At 39.1% G+C, this 20,525-nt stretch overlaps 1 protein-coding gene across 1 annotated transcript in view; it reads right to left on the reverse strand.

The window, feature by feature from the left end:
* DOCK10 (dedicator of cytokinesis 10) overlaps nucleotides 1–20,525 on the reverse strand; it is a 144,992-nt gene that overhangs the window by 24,337 nt on the left and 100,130 nt on the right. The window contains exons 20-38 of the mRNA XM_058844292.1: nucleotides 20,377–20,500; nucleotides 20,107–20,228; nucleotides 19,359–19,445; nucleotides 18,721–18,813; nucleotides 16,584–16,702; nucleotides 13,858–13,927; nucleotides 10,848–10,961; nucleotides 9,720–9,791; nucleotides 9,176–9,322; nucleotides 8,047–8,130; nucleotides 5,260–5,356; nucleotides 4,656–4,700; nucleotides 4,016–4,191; nucleotides 3,772–3,888; nucleotides 2,703–2,814; nucleotides 1,862–1,983; nucleotides 1,662–1,776; nucleotides 1,436–1,502; nucleotides 644–691 (exon numbers count right to left, since the gene is read on the reverse strand). Of these exons, the coding sequence (XP_058700275.1) occupies nucleotides 644–691; nucleotides 1,436–1,502; nucleotides 1,662–1,776; nucleotides 1,862–1,983; nucleotides 2,703–2,814; nucleotides 3,772–3,888; nucleotides 4,016–4,191; nucleotides 4,656–4,700; nucleotides 5,260–5,356; nucleotides 8,047–8,130; nucleotides 9,176–9,322; nucleotides 9,720–9,791; nucleotides 10,848–10,961; nucleotides 13,858–13,927; nucleotides 16,584–16,702; nucleotides 18,721–18,813; nucleotides 19,359–19,445; nucleotides 20,107–20,228; nucleotides 20,377–20,500 (1,931 nt within the window). The remainder of the gene's footprint in view (nucleotides 1–643; nucleotides 692–1,435; nucleotides 1,503–1,661; nucleotides 1,777–1,861; nucleotides 1,984–2,702; nucleotides 2,815–3,771; nucleotides 3,889–4,015; nucleotides 4,192–4,655; nucleotides 4,701–5,259; nucleotides 5,357–8,046; nucleotides 8,131–9,175; nucleotides 9,323–9,719; nucleotides 9,792–10,847; nucleotides 10,962–13,857; nucleotides 13,928–16,583; nucleotides 16,703–18,720; nucleotides 18,814–19,358; nucleotides 19,446–20,106; nucleotides 20,229–20,376; nucleotides 20,501–20,525) is intronic.

Raw genomic sequence — 20,525 nt, forward strand, 5'->3', positions numbered from 1 at the left:
AGAGAAAATAAGTGTTGATCCCTTATGAAATGTAACATCGAATTTGGCATGTCCCTGAAGAGTAAATGCAGGCCTGACAAAACCTGCCGTGGAGCAAGGTGCATCTGATGACCTTTAATTTTGACACTGCAAGACATACAGACAAGTTCACAGCAGTAATACAAAATTAAAAATGAAACATCAGCTGAGACAAAGTGTGTGCTCCACATTTCACAGCTGAATATGACCTCACATTTTTTTAGAGAGGCAGGAGATTTTTTTTTTTATTGCTGTGAAACAATTATCTATGCCCATTAAAACTATTCTTTCCATGACATAGATGGAAATACAGTGTTCAAAGTTCCCTTGTTTGGCACATGCACAGAAATGTGGTCAAGAATGGCCCCAGTATTTTGGGTTATAAATAAAATAATGATTATTACATGATGCAATTCATCCTTTAAAGCAGGTATGTACTCAGAAATGCAGAACATCATGATAACATCATTTGCATAAAAGTGTGTATGAAGCATACATTGGCTTCAGTTCCACAAAGAGATTCTTTCACGAGAAAATTGATGGATATGCTGTTAATCTCATTTAAGTATAATAAATGCCATAATATTTAAATACTGCAACACTGAGTCTGTAACTACAGAATTACCTGACAATGTTGCGTTTTCCTAGATATCTGAAGTTTTGCAGACAAACCCTGAAAGATAAAACAATACATTTTATGCCTATTAATGGCTTTGTACTTATGAAAACAATGCTGAATCTTAGTGCCTCAGTGAGACCCATGGCATATGCACCTGCTAGTAGGCAAAAAGAATAGAATGCAGCAGTTCCCAGCCTAGGGACACACGAGGTGTGGCAGCACTTTGCACACCCAGGTTCTCTTTCTCCACAGTTGAAGACTCCTGCCTGGTGAGATGGCAAAGGCAAAAACCTGGCTGCAAAAGCATTGCTTCTTCAACAGCTGAAGGTAAATAACTCTCATTTCAACTACAAGATGGTGAGGAAATTCCAAAACCAGCCACCTGCTGGATTCTGCAGTCATGCATAGATTGGACTGAGCAAACCACCCTGGGGATGTGAAAAGTAGGTCATCCCACATTATGTGACTTTTCTTATGGCTGGGAAGTTTTGAGTAGCTAAATATTTTTCTAAAGGAAGAACAGAATCTCAACACCAAATAGGAGACTATGAAAATTTCTTTTAGAAGGAAAACTCAAGGCATTATGACCCTTGTTCATGGAAATTACAACATATTGAAGGATATGTATCTTATCAATAATGTCTCATTGTGACTTTGGAAGACTGTAGTGAAATAATTTAAGATACAAGAGCTATCTTAGACTATTCCAATAGATGGACAAACCGAAAGAGGAATTGTTTGCAGCCAGCACTTTGGAATATTCAACACAAAATACAAACAACCACAAAGTAAACTTACTCTAAAATGCTGAAAAAGTCTGTTATTTCTGAGAAGGGTGCTCGCAACCAGTAGGAAATCAGTGCATCTAAGGGGAGATATTAAAATATATTATGTATCCATTACATAATTAAAATTAAAAAGCCCATAAAATACAGTGATAATTATTCTAATTTAATGTTCACTTGGATTCAGCATTCACAGTATTTTACAGCAACATAAGCATTAGTGAGTGCACAGTGTTTACCTTCTGAAATGGTTTTCATAATGTGAAGGAAGCACATAAGAAGGCTTCTAGTTTCAGCTTGATCCAGCTTGTCAAAACGAAGAGTTGACCCAATCAAAGACAAAGGTCTCATGATCTGTTGAGGGGACAGTAAAGGGCCTCATTAAGTGCAGTGATGGACTCCCAGCTCTAGCAAGCGTTTTCAACATTTGCACATGTACCTTTTCACACGTGTCAGTTCTCTCACTGTTTTTTTCATTGGTACTTGGGTTAGATTCAAGACTTGCTAAGGAAGCTCTGGAGTCAGCATGGTTTGCTGCAGAGATAGCTATTGATGAAAAGGCTGTAAATGAAAGTCATAGCAAACATGCTAAACTAAAACATTTATGGATACAAAAACTAACAAAAAAATAAAAGGGAGAACTTAAAATGTGTCACATGCTGGATTGAGACAAGTGCTTTGAACTTCCAATAACAAAGCTATTGATGGGTATGTTTAGTGCTGAAAACATGCAACAAGTTGAAGTACAATGACTCAGTTTGCCATTTTTCATGGCATTAAAATGGCCTGTTGCATTACTGTAAGAACTGACCGAAAGACACAAAAATCAGTGGAAAGATGCCTGAATTCATTTCCCTGAATTTTTAAATGGGGTTTGGAGGTAGTGAGCAAAGTAAGTTGTGTTTCTACTTTTCCATTGAGCCTGGAAAAATGGTGAATATTGCCTCCATGAGATATCAGGAGTTTTTAGAAGAAACCTTGGAACTATTTTTATGTCAGGCAGAGTCTATAAGAATGAGCTCAGGGAAAGGGATTTCTTACAGCCTGAATACTGGCATCATTCCAAAGCAGGAGAGTAAGTGAAGCAGTGGAAGTAGAACAGCTTCACAAGAGAAAGTCAATCCAAAGACACCCAAAGGGAAGAGAAACATTGCATACCACGTTTCCCTGGATATGGTATAAAAAATGTTAATGATATCCTCTATGAACTCTAAGCAGAAAGCACAATGGATTGAGATACACACAAATCTCCCTGTGTCTGTTCAATCTGTTGTTTGTACCTGCAATAGAGTTCAGAACATCTTTGGAAAAGGAGGTGTCCACAGAGTTGGCATGTTTCATTGCTGTCTGGCTCTGAAACCCTCCAGCTGTGCTCAGGTCATCCCTGGATCCCTGTATTTGAAAGAAACAGAACCAGCTCCAGCAGGTGATATCGCTCATAACTTGGATAATGACAGCACACCTAGGAGATTTTTCTAAGACTCTGAGTTTGAGAACCTACTTTCAGCTGTTCTAACATGACAGCCTTAAAGGATGAAAACTATGCTGAAAAGTTACCTGCAATATGAGACTCTCTCACAGTGGAAGCTGTAAAGAACTGGTCAAGTCTAACTAGTGTTTGTTTCTGAAATATTAACACAGCACTGGGAAAGGAACATTAATTGCCACTAGCAATGCTCAAATGAAATGGGCTCATTTGCTGGAAGGACTGAAAAACACAACACCCCTGCAGAAATCTGCTTCTAGTTTTTAAAGCAGTATGGTTAAAACGTATCTTCTATGAAACAAACATATTTCTCCAGATATGCAGTTTATACAGACATTTTCTGTGGCAGTAAAGCTGTTTTATGATGTTTCTGTACCACTTCCCTCCTTCAGTTACTTGAATGCATTCCTGGTATAGCTCATGGTTCCTCAGTTGTACCATCTTTGGGTACACAAAGTAATCCTGCAAAGACTCTGTGGGCAGTGGGAGGTTTTCTTTACATCACTGTGTCTCAGCCTCCTGCCTGAGGACACGTCCTCAGACCCCAGCCTGTGGCAGAGGTACTGGACACGTTGTCTGGGGCTCCAAATCTCTAACCCTGAACCTCCAGCCCTGGGACAGCAGTGTCCTGGGTCTGTTCCAGACCCCCAGTCTGTTCCTTGGCAGTACAGACTCCCAGGGCTCTGCAGGCTCTCTGCAAATTGGGACCTTCCAAATTAAACTTTGCAGATGCAAATATATCAGCAATTTCAGAACTATTCTGCTACCTGATTGGTGACCAGCATAAACTTGGACCTCTTCCCACTGGCTCAGACTGGCTCACTTTGATCATTTCAGTGCTCCAAAAAAACCCCATGAATTACCTGGTTGGAAGTATTGATATTGAAGAGGAACATATCTTTCATGTAAATCCTTGGCATATTGTCCAAAAGCATTCCATAGAGTGGCATATACAGGTTTGCTATTTGTGCTTGTTTTGCCTAAAAATAAAAGATACAAGATAATCCTCAAGAAACTAATAAATACATACCAGTGGCTAAGGAAGTTTCATGTCTGTTTGGGTACTGTATGAACAAGTAAATGAAAAAGAACAAACAGTTTCTTTACCGGCTCTGCGTATCGATCATCAAAGGAATGCTTGGCCATCAGGTTTTTAAGCACAGCCAGAGCCAAGTGCCTGATATCCTGGTCTTCTTGCAAGGCAAAGCCAACCTCTCGCAGCAGGACTCCAATTAGGAAATGCTTACGGCAAAATTCATTAGTCAGTGTGTACTCTGGAATGTCTGGGAATAGAATGGACAAGAATGTTTAAATTAATATATAGGTGACATACATCCTCCCTCCCTCCTTTCATTTTCCAAATGTTCAATCAGACCTGGATTTCCTGGTCTTACTGCCTCATTCTCCTCCTCCAATTCTCAGACTGAACTAATCTAATATTATTATCTCTTGAAATCATGCAGTTTTTACTATTTAGTAATAAAAGATGATTTATATACATGTTCCCACATGAGAATCTCAACTTATATAGCTCATTAGACTATTGCCTTCTTAGAGGCACAAAGTTCAAATCGTTGTTCCCATATCCTAAGCTAGTAGAGTTGTAAAATACAGAGGTTGAGATCAATTCCACTTCTGAAAATGATAAATTAACTTTTGTCTAAGATTTGCCACAATGCATTGCATGCCAAAAGTGGCAGTGGTCAAAGTAAAATTCTGCTCACTTACGCAGTCACATTGCTCATACCTGATGTTCGATATTCCTGTGCTGATTCTGAGGGTGTCACAGTGTCTTCATTTTTCATAAACAAAAGAAAATGGGAAAAAATAATGCATTTTAAAATTATTTCTAAAAAAAATATTTGCTCACTTTTCAAAAAATTTGATGCAAATTTGAACTAAACAGCTTCTACTGTTAAAAAAAGTGCCGAGTGTCGAAACTGAATTCATTTTTTGATGCTGAAAACTGAGGTAAAAAGGAGACAAGAGCCCACTGTTTGAGCTTCTCCCCATTCCTTCTGTACCTGTTGAAATCCTTTCCTAGTTCACCACCTCCCAAGGCTGCTGCAGTAGCCTTACTGATTTAGTAAATGTCATCACAAAAATTACAGGTAAAAACTTCCAGTCAAAAGCTTCCACCTCCCACCACCTAACTGAGCTGCCAGATAATTGCATTTATTTATAGGCATATTGAAATTAAGTTATTTTTATCACACTGCTTAAGTACCACACCTGAAAAGCTGTCTGGGGCTTTTGAGCCTGATGGCTCTTGAGAGAGTTATTTATTATCTGCTCTTTGAACCTCCCAACATCTCAGTGCTGTACAGAAATCCTCCTGAGAGGGGCCTTACCAGGAATGTTTGAAGATCTTATGGGCAGGCACAGAGGGATAAAGTGCTCATGGTGACAGACTTCTTGAAGAAAGTCAAATTTGAACTGGTGTAAAGTCTGAAAATCACAACAGACAACAGTTCAGTTCACATTAAAACAGGCAAAATGGTGAGACAGAGCTCCATTACTACTTATCTCTACCTCAAACTTCACACTCACACTCAACAACAAAACTTTAGAGCTTGTTACACCAAGATGCACAAACAATAAACATGTGGTTTTCATCTCTGTTATCAAAGGAACTTGCCACAGACAAACAAGCCTTTTGGATTTTTAAACTGTGATTTTTCACTGAAGATGTAGTGATGGACCTAAGTTTGATCCAAACTAAATATTGACCGTATCCTTAAAGATACACTGGGTCTTTTGATGACATATACTATAGCATTGCATCATAGTCAAGCACCTTCTCCAGTCCACAGAAATTTTGAACCATCACAGTTATTATGATGTTTGTTTGCTTTTTTTTAATAAAGCTTCAGCCACACAGGTCACACAAAGAGCTTACTGACAGTAGCAAAACCTGCCTTTGTTGATACCAATGAGTTCTACCCCCAAGGGATATGGGTAATATGTAGTTTTAGCATTATTTCTTTAATATCTCCCTTCAAAGAAGCCATTTTTGGAGCCTTGCACCTACCTCAGGAATGTATCATTCTTTCTGTAATGATGTGACATTGGGATATAAAGATAATGCACCATTTCCAGCAACACATTTTTATTTCCATTGTCTCATCTCATTGTTCTCAGTGGTCAAAGCAGCCATCCTCAGTCATTCAGCAGCAGGATTACTCTGAATGCCCTAACACTAGAAAGCACTTATAAAATATTTTAATTTGCACTAAAATAGAATTGCATTTCTGCTGCCACCATCAGGCTGGGATACCTAGAACATGCACTTTTCTGAGTCTACTGAGTAGGAGATGGTAGGGAATTTTCCCCTAAAATGTTTTATTGCACTGTAGTACCTCTTCAGGAAAACAGCACGTTAACTGGACATGCTAATGGCAATTAAAGAAGTGAAAGAAGAAGCATCTGAAATGTGTTTCCCAAGAGGAACTGTGACATTTAGAGGGAGCACAGCAATGAACTGATTTCTAATGAGGTATTTCAACTTTTGAATAAATGTTTTTCCAAAAAAAAATTTAAATGTCAAAATATGGAATACCATAAGGGATATTTCTGTGGAACAGTAATTATGTTGCTTCATCATCCAGACTTACAATAAATTCAAACTGCACTGCTACAGACTGATACGCCCACAAAATATTCAGGCAACAATATACACTGTTAAATTTTCTGAAAAGACAGGTCAGAGAAAGTATCTTTTTTTTTTGATACATAAATAATCTAGTTAAAGAGGAAAAAAACACACAAAAAGAAACCTTGCAGCACATTTAGAAGACTTTTGCTTAGGCATTGGACTGAAATAAAAATGATGCAAGGCCTCTCTCTCCTTGAGGAGAGAAATCTCTGACTTTATTTGTGACTATTGTTTCCAAGTGCCACAAAGCCTGCTCCAGCTGCACATCTGTCACAACTCCACAGTGAATCCGCTCCCACACACGCTGGCAGATGGATCTGGAGGGATGCTGGCAATGTTCACACACTTACTGCCAAGAAGGTGCAAAGTACTGCTCTGCACACTGATTAATCTCAGGCTTTTCCACTGACCATTAATGGGCTTTTTTAATTAAACATCTGTCTCTGTGGTTGAATGTATTTAGGGAAGTTTGAAATGTGGAAACAGTTTTCAGATTGCATAACATTATTTACAGAATTCCAGATTTCAGGCTATGACATTAATAACAGAGACTCCATTCTACAGCTGTTCCGGAGATTATGTGAAAGACCCGAGTTCAGAATGAAGTTGGTTTTAGGAAAAAGCAAAGCAGACCTGGAGTAATCTCATTCTTTAGTTACAAATGCACATATTACCAGTAAAGAATTATAAAAAGTTAATGAACAAAACCTTTGTGAGCTTTTTGGGGAAGGATTAATCATTCAAAGTGTATATCTTGACTGCATTATGTTACTATATATATATATATATATATATATATATATATATATATATATACGCTCATAAACTCTGGCATGGAAGAGAAAAAGCCTGTGACTCATCCTGCTGGATGAAGAGCAAAGGAGTCATGCTGAATAATTTGGGGACCTCTTGCTGTTTAAAATTTATTGTTCAAACTATATCAGTGACTATTGCAGGTATTATAGAAAAAATTCAGGTTGCATGGAATTTTCCTCATAGCCAGCATAAACTAATTTGGAGCAGATTTTCCTTCTTGCATCATCAATGAGGTAAGAGCATGGCATTCACACAAAGTAAAGATGTTACAGTCTCACTTGAGTTTACACAATGATAACTTTTCGATATATTCTTACTTCTCAGAGAAAATTACTGCCAATTGCTGATGATATTTATAGACAAATGTACATTCCAAGAATTAAAGCTTAAATCCAGTCTTTTGGATTCTTTGGTCTGAGCAGTCTGTGCAGAATCTGCTCTTGCAGGTCTCACTGAATAGCTGTTTGAACACGGCTATTTACTCCTAGAGAAGGGGACACATGGATTAAACCCAGGAAGTTTTAATCCATATTTACCCTAAATGTTTTCATTGACTTGAGTTCTGAGCATAGTGAAGTCATGGAATCATAGTTTCAATATAAAAAATATTCTGCTAGTCAGCCAGTTTAGAAAAAACCAGACACAAACAAATAAATGAGAGCCATACCTTGCTATCTCCAGCTCCAAACATGCTTATATAGTTGTTGACCATCCTGAACACAAATCCACGATCCATAAATGTAAAACAGCGCTAAGAAAGAGGGAAAAAAGAATAATATTTATAGGAAAAAAACTCCAATATATGGCCTCAGTTACCTGATCATTTTGTGTCACCTGTACACTGGAATCCTGTGCACAGATAAGTCTTAGGCGGTCAAGGAACATCAGGGGCTTGGTGAATCTCCCTTGATTTTTATGTTTACTTTCAGTTAATAATGAATTAATTCAAATTTTCATTTTCACTGTGTCTGCAGCCTAAAGTAACCACCACAGAGTACACTCAAGAAAGCTTCTCTAATGGCAGTCACTCCTGTATGGCAGCACTGCATCCACCCCTGGAGCTGGCAGGTGATGGAGCTGAGCTGAGCATCTCCCTCAGGGACAGGGCAGGGACTGGTGAGGAACCAATCCCGCCACAATGCTCACTGTCTGAGCTGTGTTCTCTCTCTGGGACAAAGTGTGACACTGCACTGCTTTATGGTGAGAACACAGCTCTTCCTGACTGGTGGGGCTAAATTTTGACAGGAGGTGTGAAGGGTTTGAGGGCCTTGGTTCTGCAGTTACTGACATGTTTTCCTTGCAGAGTCAGCCTACAGAGTAGAGAATGCAATCTTGAATTCCCTCCTTCTCTGTGGTTCCTGAACTCTCCAAAACTAGCAAAGCTTCTGCTACACACATTCGAACATGATTTCTTGATTAGGAACAATTAATCCACCCACAGTCATTCAGAATTACAGAATTTGAAAGAAGAGTATCAGCTCAAGTCTAACTGAAGTCGCATTCTTTATGTTTTATCCATTTGAATATAATGTAAGAATCTGCAAAACTTGAAAACTTTGACTCATTAAGAGCATAGACAGAAATGAATTACAATTCCATTAGAGCAGGTGAAATTTTTGCATTCTCTAAGACCAAAGGCCATAGAAAACCAAACAATCAATCACAGATGAACTTGGAAATTGAGCCATCATCCGCTCAGAACTGGTTTTACTCCCTTTGACTAGACTAGACTAGTCTGGGGTTTGTATTAAATATGGGCAAATAAGTGCATGTGCTGTAATAACAAAACACCTCACCTTGAGAAATTTGGCAGTGCTGTAGTTTGCATTCCTGGTTTCCTCAAGAGCATCTTTGTACTTCCAAACAACATGGTCTGCTAAAACCATCACAAGTGTGTCCAGCTCGGTTTGAAATGATTCTGGAAACCTCTGAGTTCGAGAAACCTAAGCAGGGAATAGACCATCAACTTAAGAGTGCATGATGTTGCACATCAAGCATTCAGGCCAAGAATAAAGACAATAACCACAGGCCATTCAACATAGAAGAAATATATTCCTAGAGCTCCATAGATCAATTCTGATTACAAACCCCAAAGAGAAGAATCTGGTCCATATGAAAGTGGGAAATATATCCTCAAACTATCCTCAATCTGTCTTTGTACAATGAAGAACAAGTTTGAGCCTAGCTGGTAATTTAATGTTTTTGTAGGTCAACCAAATATTTTACCAAGTATCACGGGATTTATTTTATTGGCCAGTCAAGAGGTAAAGTATATTCAAGTGTATTTGCTAGGATTCTGCATTTTATATTTACCCTACGTGATTTTGTGTATAAACTTACCTTCGTTTTATTTGTATCAACCAAGTGCTGAGCCATTGATTTTAAGATGACTGCAAAGAAGAACCAGGAATGCTGTTCAAAAGAAGGAAAAGAGTGAATGAATAATGGTTACCAGATAAAAACCTTTTGATGCATTACCATTCCTTACAGATAGATTGCACAGTGTTAAACACTATGTGACAAATCAATTGAAAAATCTAAGTGCCATGTATTTGAGTAACACTGGATCATGTTCTTAAGAGAGGTGAGGCCATCTCAGGCATTTTGTCACTGTGGCTTTTTGCAATTAGGAGCCTCCAAGCACCACCCCTACAAACTTTCCATTCCTCCTGAGCACCGTCTTCATGGTTTGCTTGCAGGGAACTGGCAGGAAGGTGTGATGCAGAGAACCTCAGAGAATAACCTGCCTTGTGAGTTCCATCAGATGGGTAATTTGGCACAGAATGAGATGGTATTTGAACAGAGCGGTTCTTCAGATACCATTAGAAATATAAAAAGATACAATACAGATTAATATCTCAAGATGTGAAACAAATACACTCCAATAGCTTATACATTGAAAAATAACCCAAACCACTCCACACCAAACCCAATCACAAGTACTTTTTTGTGGCTCAGGATTTCTGCAGGTTTTCTGCTTTTTTCAGACGATGTTTTACTAATAGCTCAATAAAGAAAATCAGAACTGGCTCATTTTAAACAGGTGAACACATTTTTGCCTCTGGGAAGTCCTGGGCTGGACTGGGCAGCTCTTGTACCATAACCCAGAGGCTCAGGGACGGACTTTGCAGATGTATCAATTTCATACAGATCAGTATTTTCCCTGCATCTTCCGAATTAAAAATTCCTAAAAGTAATTGCCCACATCATACTGTGTAAGAACTGTGTCTCAGGTTCTGACTGAGCTGTAATAGACAGGAGGAATTTTATTATGCAAACCACAGCATCTTGAGGTATGTGTTATGCTGAGAACCTGCAGCAGCTCTGCTAATTCTGTGTTGAATCACTGCAGGATGTGATTTGCACAAGGGTCATACAGGGAAAAGGAAGAGGAGAAAGAGATAAGTGAGTTTCAGGCAGAAAACCAGTAGTACAACTACAAATTTGCTAATTCAAGCTATCATTCACCTTTAAAACCTGTTTCACAGTTACTTGTTCATTTGACTTCAGCAGACCAGTCATGTTCTTGGACAGCTCCTCATGGACAGTTCTTTCATCAAATGATTTGGTCCTGAACACGTACTGAAGAAAGAAAAATCAAAATTTTCAAAATGTGCATTAAAACAAATACAAAAAAGCATCAGTAGGAGATGATAAATTATTTGTGTACCACTAACAGCTGACAGTCTTCGCTGCCAAAAGATCTTGACTGAACAATCCATCCACATAAAGTTTAATTTCCCTGGCAGTAATGGCACAACACTGCTCCCCTACAAAACCTCAGTTTTAAACACAGCTTCCTATTGATTTCGGCTTAATGTGAATCAAGAGGAAATTCTGCTTAAAATCAGTGCTATGATTTACTTTTCAATAGATGATAGGATCCTGACACTTCCAAACTGCCTTTCAAGCCATTTCACCTGGGAAGAAAAGAAAAAGCAAGCAGAGGAAGTGTGGAGGGCTTTCCACCCACCTAGTCCAGGTCACCTTTCACCTGCTCCTTCCTTGCAGTGGCAACAGCTACTCAGAGCTGGTAAGAACTCTTCATCCTGAAAGGTGTGGAGCACCCACTGCAGCTGACTGACGGGCAAAACTTGCAGACACTGAGCCCTCAGGGGAGGAATTTACCTACCAAGCTTCTGGGAACTCATAAACCCACCACGAGTATTCAACAATTTAAGCTAACAATTTGGTGCCACTGTACCTTCCCTACAGCAAGAGCTCTGACAGTTGGGATCAAAAATCTTTTCAATATCACCAGGCTGGCAAAAGAAACAAATATATCTTGAAAACAGATTATTAATATTCAGCTTTGTTTCCACAGCAGATGCCATAAGCTTCTCCCTGTGCAGTTTGGCACTTCTGGGTCCAGTTATTTAAGTCAGTGTAATTTCATATTATTGCTGCATTGTGAGTCACAATTCTCTACTTACTTATTCCCAAAACAGCATTTGTAAAGTAGGTATTTGTTTCCTTACAGATGGAAAACAAAGAGATTACCAGCTAGTGGGTTTTGACTGCTGCTGGAAATGAGAAAACAGACCAAATGGACTTATGGAGTGACTTAATGATCACCTGTAGTTTCAAAGATTATTAGCTGGCATGTAGTAGATATCTACTGCAATTTTGAAAAGTTATTGAGTAGAAGAGGTTTTAATACCCATCTAATTAACTACATTTACATGCTACATAGGTTATTTATTTTGGAGCCTGAAGAGCTCTGCTGGACCTCAGCAGAATTCTTCTGTGCTTAAATTGGGGTACTCGAGACTGAAATTGAACTACTCAGAGGCTGAGGTGCATGACCTCTAAACACATACACTCATAAAGTAGGAAAGTAAATCCATGCCATGCAAATATCAATCAACAGTTGTCAACACTGAAATGAAAATGTTTTCCCATTTAGCAGCCTAACTCCCATCATGTTTTCATATTTCTACCCATGGACATGCTGAAGTCTCCAGTTTATCAGGAATGTGCTTGCTTTCACTTTATTCCTAAAGTAAAACACCTCCCTCCAGGCTTATGCCACAAGTACTACTCATCATCTACAAATGAAATGTACTTTATAAGAGCTACTTGTTGCACAGTGAAGCAGGATGTCATTACAGACAGCACTCCACACAATTGTCTGTCTCTCCAGTTTCTTTCCATGACTGTGGGGGATCTTTCATTGCTATCACGATCTCCATTAGCTCTGTCACCACTGACCAGAGCAAGACAGGAGACAAAGTGATGGCAATATCTCCTTCAACTCTTTGAATAACCTTCAATTTTCCTCTATTCTGCTCTTTGAAATACAGAGATAGGTCAGCAAAGACAACACTCAAAGGTATTACAACTTTGTCACTACTGATTCATCAAGCATGAGTAGAACAAAAATTGTCATCCCTCTCCACTGCAGTTAAAAGAGAGGGTAAACAACAAAGGCAAGGGAAGGGAATAACAAGTGAAACAGCCTTAATGGGGCTCTTGTCTATGGATGCTTCTGTCCATGCCAGCTGCAGTTAATTTGTGCTTCTGATTAAAACCACTGCTTCATAAAACTCTCAGCTTATCAAGCTGTTGCCCAAGTGTATTGATGATGAGATAGCTGCTGGCTAACAGTATTATTCGTACTCATTAAATGGATTTAAAGGATCAAAAAAGGTTGAAGAAATAGGGAAAAGTCACAGAATCTGAATTCCACAGATAAGAATTTATGTAAAACAGCACATGCAAAAACAAGGGATCTTGAGACTAAAATAGTGATTTTTTAATCAAAAGTTTAGTTACAAAGCTACAGCTTCCTAAGAAACATGAAGTCATCTGGCAACCACGAGTAGCACCCAGAAGTACCTTGTTCATAGAAATTGCTACTTGTGGATCCTTTTCAATGGACTGACAGGAAAGGGATTCAAAGGGAGGGCAACCCTGTACCTGTATAACAGAGATGGCCAGATATTTTATAGTGATAAATCTCATCACAGTCAAGAAGAGTGCTGCAGACTGAAAGCAGCATCAAATGTCTCTTACTGGTATCCATCTAGTTGAAGTTTCACAAGCTTCTGTGTTATCTCCCCCTTCCCTTCTCTCAAACCCTGCACAGTGGGAAATTCTCAGTTTAGCATCATTTCACAAGGACTGACACTAACCCTACACTCCTAAAAGCTCAGTGGTAGTACATTTGCGCCAGGTCTTGGTTCTAAAATGCAAGTTCTAGACATCAGCTGAATGCATTGCAGCTTCTCCCTCCTGTGCTTGCTCAACTTCTATGAAAAAACAAAGCTGCAGTAGCAGAGACCCGAGCAGCTGCTTGTCCTCAACAGAAGAGTTTTAAAATTTCTTAACCAGGATCTCTCAGTGGCAGAAAGTTATCATGCAAATGCAGAGAAAGCTACAGACAAGTACAACTAAGAGTAAACAGGAACAAATCCCACAAAACCACCAAGCCCAATCCATCTCTCCACAAATATTAGCATTCCAATACTGGCCATACCGTCACATAAGAATTGATGCAGTTGTCTAGTTGTTCTTCATGGCACTTGGCAACAATGTTGGTAAGTACTCTGCAAGATAAAAGAACAAAACTTTGAGCTATTTTGTGTCATAAGGCAGAGAAACTCTACCTGATACACTGTCCTGTTCTTGTAAGCTCCTGTAAACAGTGCATGAGAGATGTGATCCAAATGATGAATAACGTGCAAAATCTGTCCAGTGGGAAAAGCCAGTCATTTCTTGGGCTTTCCACTTGTTTGGATTGTGCTGTTACATATGCATTTTCTTAACATTGCACCCAGTGTTAAGGATAGTAACTGTACTGTAACCATAACAAGAGGAAATATTAACTAACTGAACTTTATGCAGGCCTTGGATACTTAGGGATAACAAAAATTAGAACACTTTACTGAAACAGGCAGAGCACCTTTCTCCAGGAATGCTACTTGCTAATCTCTCTCAGTTCTTTGTAATTGTGCAAATTCCCTGACACTTTGCTTATGCTGGCACAACTCATCCAAGAGCAGCACAAGGCTGGGCTGCAGCCTGAGCAGGTCCCTCTGTGTGTCTGCTCACACCCTTCACTCAGCCCCAGCACAGCAGCGACTGGCTGGACACTCACAGAGACCATGGGCAAGCTCAGGGATCAGCAACAGGGAAGAAAATTGCCAGGATCACACCAGCACTCACTGTAAAAACTCAGCTTCTACAAACAGCAGGAAACTGAGAATTTAATTATGTGAAGCTGAGAATTGCAGCAAAGTTTTCTCTTCAATTTGTAGGTGGGCCATCTTTGTTTGAGATCACCCTGCTCATTTTTTCAGGATACTTAATATAGAAAAGACTCTGCTATTTTATAATTTTATTTTTATGTTAAAGAATTCAGGGACAGGCATAGTAACAGTATGACTAAAATAGATTAATAATATGCCTCACTGTGGTCCACATACCAGTACTCCTTTTAACTAGCTTGGTGATTTGAGTGACTTCTGGCAATTCTTATCATTGGATCAAAAAGCTTTCTAAGTCCTTTAAGTATTTTAAATTGATCTCATTTCTTGCTGTCAGTAGGAGAAGTAAAACTCGCAGCAAAACACAAAAGCTGTGACAGAATTAGTAGTGCCAGTTCTGATCTTTTAACCTTTGTTATGATTTGAAACTGAAATGAGTTCTGGCAAAAATGTGACAGAGAAATGATGGCATGACTGGGCCCCTGGACAAGTAAATAACCATGGATATAAAAGGAATAATGTTTTCTTCACAACACATAAGCCAATCCATGCTCTCATTCTGTTGTTGTTGCTTTTAGTAAGTTCAACACAAGCTGCTTCAAGCTATTCACAGTGTGTATATATAGGACACGTCAATGAATGACATACACAGCAGACATGCATATTCCCACTGGCATCAGCTCTGCCAGCACAAAAGACAAGATGCCTCATTGCAAGAAAAACACTGAGAATCCTTCTTGTATTCCCTTTTTTTTGTTTTGTTTGGGCCAGGTGTGTGTACAGTCAAAATTTGAAGAATGGAAGAAAAAAGCCAACATCCTTCCGTTATTCGACCTAATCATTAAAACTGTATTTTAAACAGCTGCTTCTTCTACAGCATTTTTCCAGTCAGTTAACTCATGCTGAAATTCTACCCTGGGACACAATTCATCATTTTCTCTAGACCTAACATCAGTTGATTTCCTGGCCACCAAGGTGTCCCCAGCAAAGGTCTGCTGGCCTCTTCCTCTTTAAAATGGTGTGCAGTGATGAAATCACACACCCTGATGAGGTAAGGATCTTTTAATCCCAGTACCTAGCTGTGGTAAAACTGGACTTTGCCCTGAAAAATGCCACGATCCTTTGATAAAGCATATTCAAACTCTAGCTCTCCAAGGCCAAGATGGGGAACTCTGCTTCCTTGTTCCTTTAAGTTTCCCTAAATAATTGTTCTTCAGGAACAAATTCTGAAGCACAATCTCTGTAAGGAAAGAAAAAATACTGACAGCAGATCAGTCTACCAGGCTTGCAGAGGACAGTTGTAATTTTTTCCTACTAGTAGTATTGTAGTCCCCATGTTTAGCTGCTGGAAGAAGTACAACAAAAACATCACTATGGCCACAAGTAAATGCAGCACAACTTTCTGCCCTCCTGCAGAGACCAATAATAATAATCTCACCAGTATTTTTTTTCCTGCTGCCCTGATTAAAAGCATCAATAAAGACAATTTCATTATGCAAGGGGTGAGAGACTCAGCAAATCATTGCAGTTGTTTGCCTGCTCTCTGAAAAATGCTTCTATTGCTTTTCAGTTATTGCTGATATATTCTAATTAAAATATGCCCCTGCACGGTGTGACCTGGTTGTTTGCACTGGATGCAGCAAGATGATGAGCTCTTCCTGTGCTGAACTCCACATCCTCAGAACCAAAACATAAAAAACAGAAACACAAAAACATAAACCAAAGTTGAAACCCAGCTTTGTAAGGAAAAGTTTAGCTGCAATTTGCTTTCCCTAGGATTGTCTCAGGGCAGACAGACATGTCCACCATGGTCAGTGATTTCCAGCCCCATGATGCCAACACCCTTCCATGTGTTATTTGCAGAGCCCAGTGCTAAGGGGAAGCAGCATTCTCCCCTGCTGAAGTCTAAATGTTATGGAGCAGCTATAACTGGACTAACACCTGCATTTGTGCTCCTGAATGAGTTCTGTACATCACACAGGAGTTATCCAGGTACCTGGTCACAGCTGTTGTAACTTCATCGTCACTGTTCTGCACCAAAACCCAGAAGAGTTGGTTCAGGACTACAGGAAGAAAATTCATAATCACATGGATCTTCTCAATCCTCAACAAATTCTGTAAGGGAGGTAAGAAAGTGAGAGACCTTCAATACAAGCAATGGAAGCTGACAGGTGCCATGCAACTTCAGCAGGTAAAATGCAGTGCAGCCGCTGGTGTAACAGCAGGAGGAAAACAGATCAACTTAACAGAGAACTGGTTCCCCATGAAGCTTGTTTTAAATATGACCATCAACATGACTGTAGGTATTGTCCAAATTTCAGAATTCCAGTATTTTGTGCTATACTGACTTAAAGGCAAAAAAAAAAAACCAAAGAAGAGAAACCCAAACCAATTTTTATATTTCACTAAGGATACTATCTAAGGGCAATAAAAGAAGTCAACTATTTTCAAAATATGCATTTGCTAGTATTTTTAGGAAAACTCTTCTTTTTTTTATGCAGAGATCTGATAAACTCAACTTGTTGTGGCTAAAATACTTTTGTTAAAAGCACAGCGGTAAAAAATTTGTATTAACATGCTAACCTGATATTTTATTATTTTCTCTAATCAAGAAAGGTACTGAGCTTTTAATAAAAAACAAACAAACTCCTTTGCATTTCTCCTAGGCTTTTTATTTCAGGTATTTCCAAATCATTCCAGAACTTCTAACAAAGGTACTAGCATTTTATAAATAAAAGCAAAATACCCTGGGAAAGATTACTTAGTCTCTGGTTATATTGTATAGTTGACTCCTTGTTGCATACAACACTGTCTCTGTTTTCTAATAAATTCACTGGAATATTTTAAAAGGTAAACTACAAAGAGCAGATAAAGAATGGTGGAATTGCTGTGAAAACTAGACCACAAGCGGACTATGCAATTCTGGTGGTTTAGACAAGCAGCTTACTGTCCAGAAAGTTGTAAGGCTTTTATGGATTCCTAAACTTTGCCCATTATGCTCAGTGGCTTTCCAAAAATGAATTAAGGACTTAATTCTGTAGAAGTATTAGCTCTAAATAACACTGATGCTTTGATTTGTGAACACACACGTTAATTTCTTTAAATCAAGACAGTATTTGAAAACAAAGCCACTCTTTTCAGGTCTGCAGGTAGACCTGCATCTACAAACAAAAATAGTGGCCATCCTTATGGATTTGTCCAGAGAAGTACCATGATTTATTGGAACTTATTCTTTGCTTACTAAAGAAAAAAACCTCTCCCCAAGCAGCTTGTATCTGATTAAGGTACATTCATACAGGAAAACATCACCAGTGAAGGAAAGGGGGAAAGCATCTACATGGTGGTGACATTTAAACCCCCAAACACCTGCTGGATTTTACAGAGTGGTAAAAGGAAATATAATAAATGTCATATGTATGATGTTTCAGTCAGTTCAGAGATGGAACAGAGTCACATCTGCCTTCAGTTTTCTTGCTTATCTGTCTGGTAGTGCTCCACAAGCCTAGTGCACAGCAAGAACTCTGGATTTCAGCACTCACGAACAGATAAAGAATTAGGGCTTTACATTTACCTGCTGCTCTTCTAATTTGCTTGTCATACTCCTCCCTTCTCACAGTTTTTGACCTCTATTGAATACAGACACATTTAATGAAGCTCTTGCCTCATCTTTGTAGATGTTCTTTCTGGTTTCAGAACTTGACAGGCAACAAGCACCCTTGATTTATGCACCAAATACCCTGAGCAGCCCTTTGAACAGCATCCAGGTTTTCAGAGGAGGTAAGAACAGAAGTTATTTAAGGCAAGAGAGGATTAGCAGGAATACTGCAGCTCTACAGGCTACAGCTCCCTGCTCCAGACATTACTGGAGCAATATTCCCTTATCCCCTAATGGGATCTGAGCCTGGGCACGGGCTGGATTAGCAGAGCTGCTGGGGCAGATGCATCCCTGCTCTGGATGAGAAGGGATGGGAGGCAGCTGGTGACCAGCAGTGCATCTGTCACATCGAGTCCATCTGACTGGAGCTGTCACAGACCCTCTGCCTCCTGGTAAACCTGTGCCATGGTGGGGGGATGAGCTGAGAGAAACCCTAAATACAGTTGTATAGTTCAGATTGTGTTGCAGGTTACTTTACCTTACAAGAACTGATAAAGTTTGAGGTAGGAGTCTGAGACAGATCCTTTTCCCTTTCCTGGCACTGATGGAAGAAGTTATTCAGGTATGGATCCTAAAATAGGAAATATTCCCATTAATGTATATTACAGATTATTAGAATTTAGTGCCAGAAATTGGTTACAGCAATCACCTGTGATACCCATGAACACACTTGGTCCCCACCATCTCCTACTGGAGTCACAGAAAGAAAATAAATTTATTGAGTCCAACCCATTGGCCAGCACAGCTTGCTAAATTCCAGTTGCTTTGACAAATCTTTTCTCACTGTTCTGAGTGATTAATTTTTTTCCTCATAACCTGAGGGGTTTCAAAGGCCAGATTTTTTTTTTCTTCCTTCTGCTTATAAATTATTTTCTTGCTGTTTAAACTAATATTCTAAATTTTTTCTATTGGTATTATTTTAAACTATTTTTATCTTTCCTTGAATTGTGTATCCCTAAAGTATATATTCCATCACTGGCATCTTGCTCTTCTGCACTGAAATAATCTTTAAGTGTTATAGAAACAAATTCATGCACAATTTTAAAACCCTTAAGACATTCTCTGACACTTTTTGTGTACAAGCAGGTCACAGAGCTGAGAAGAATGTTGGCTTACCTGAGTATTTACTGTTGATACAACGAAAGTAGAGACTTTGAAAAGTGGTTTCCCACTGTCTACCCATTTTATATCACTGCCAATCTGCTGTTAAAACAAACAAACAAATAAAAAATGTTCCACCTATTTCCTACTTATTCAAGCTTGCATCAAATTTTCAGTGCAGAGCTTTGCACTTGAGTGCATGAACTGCACTGGCTGCTGTGCTTTCAAACACCATCACTGACTGCAGCACAAACCCACTCTTCAGCATAACACCAATGCTACCCTTCAAGGGACCAGATCCTGCCCCACCCTGTCCTCATGACAATAGCAAAACAAACACAAGGAGGCAGAAATAATCCAAGCTGGACTGGATCAGCAGGAAAATATGATATCACATCACAAAACTGGAGAATGAATCATGACTGTGGATCACATCGGCTGGAGAACAAATGTCATACGGCCTGAGTTTGTGAAAAGAGTTCTTTTTGACCACTCTGATTCACATTTTGAAGAGTTACAACACTGTAGAATACATAAAATACACTTTTTCCATATACACCTGTGAATCTGCAACGTAGGACACTCAGTTCAGTGCTGCATATATTAGTTCCTAGAGTCAGTGATAAGCATGTGAATATTAGTTACTAGTTACCATTTACTCCCCAGCAAATGCAAATAGAAATCTGATCTCATGAAAAACACCTGCAAATGAATGTTCTGTGCCATTTGAGTAGCATGGAGGTGTGAATGAATGAATGAATACCTTTGTGCTGGCTGGCTCCTGAAGGCTCAGGTAGTTGGGGGGCAGGCTGCTGGCCACTGGCACGTGGTGCTCCTGGGAAGCCAACTGGGCGTCTTTCAACAAAGGGAGCCAGGCAAACCCCACTGTGCACAACAAATAAATGGGACTCTTTGGAAAAACAAGCTTCTAAAGTTTAAAGGAAGACAATAACATCCAGCCAAAAACTTTGCAATCCTTATTTGAATGTACATAATGTAAATTTATAATTGAAAGTAATTCTACTACAGGTACCTGGTGTTTCCAGAGCCTCTTTCTTTTTGGCATTAGCTTTTGCATTTATGTCACAGGTGACATGATAAAATGAAAACAGAATGTGGTGTTTCTTATGGAGTTGAGTGGGAAGTTCAATTTTCACCTGAAATGTAAAATGTTACACCTCA

The sequence above is a fragment of the Poecile atricapillus genome, chromosome 8 (assembly GCF_030490865.1).
Source record: "Poecile atricapillus isolate bPoeAtr1 chromosome 8, bPoeAtr1.hap1, whole genome shotgun sequence".
In the NCBI taxonomy this organism is placed as follows: Eukaryota; Metazoa; Chordata; class Aves; order Passeriformes; family Paridae; genus Poecile; species Poecile atricapillus.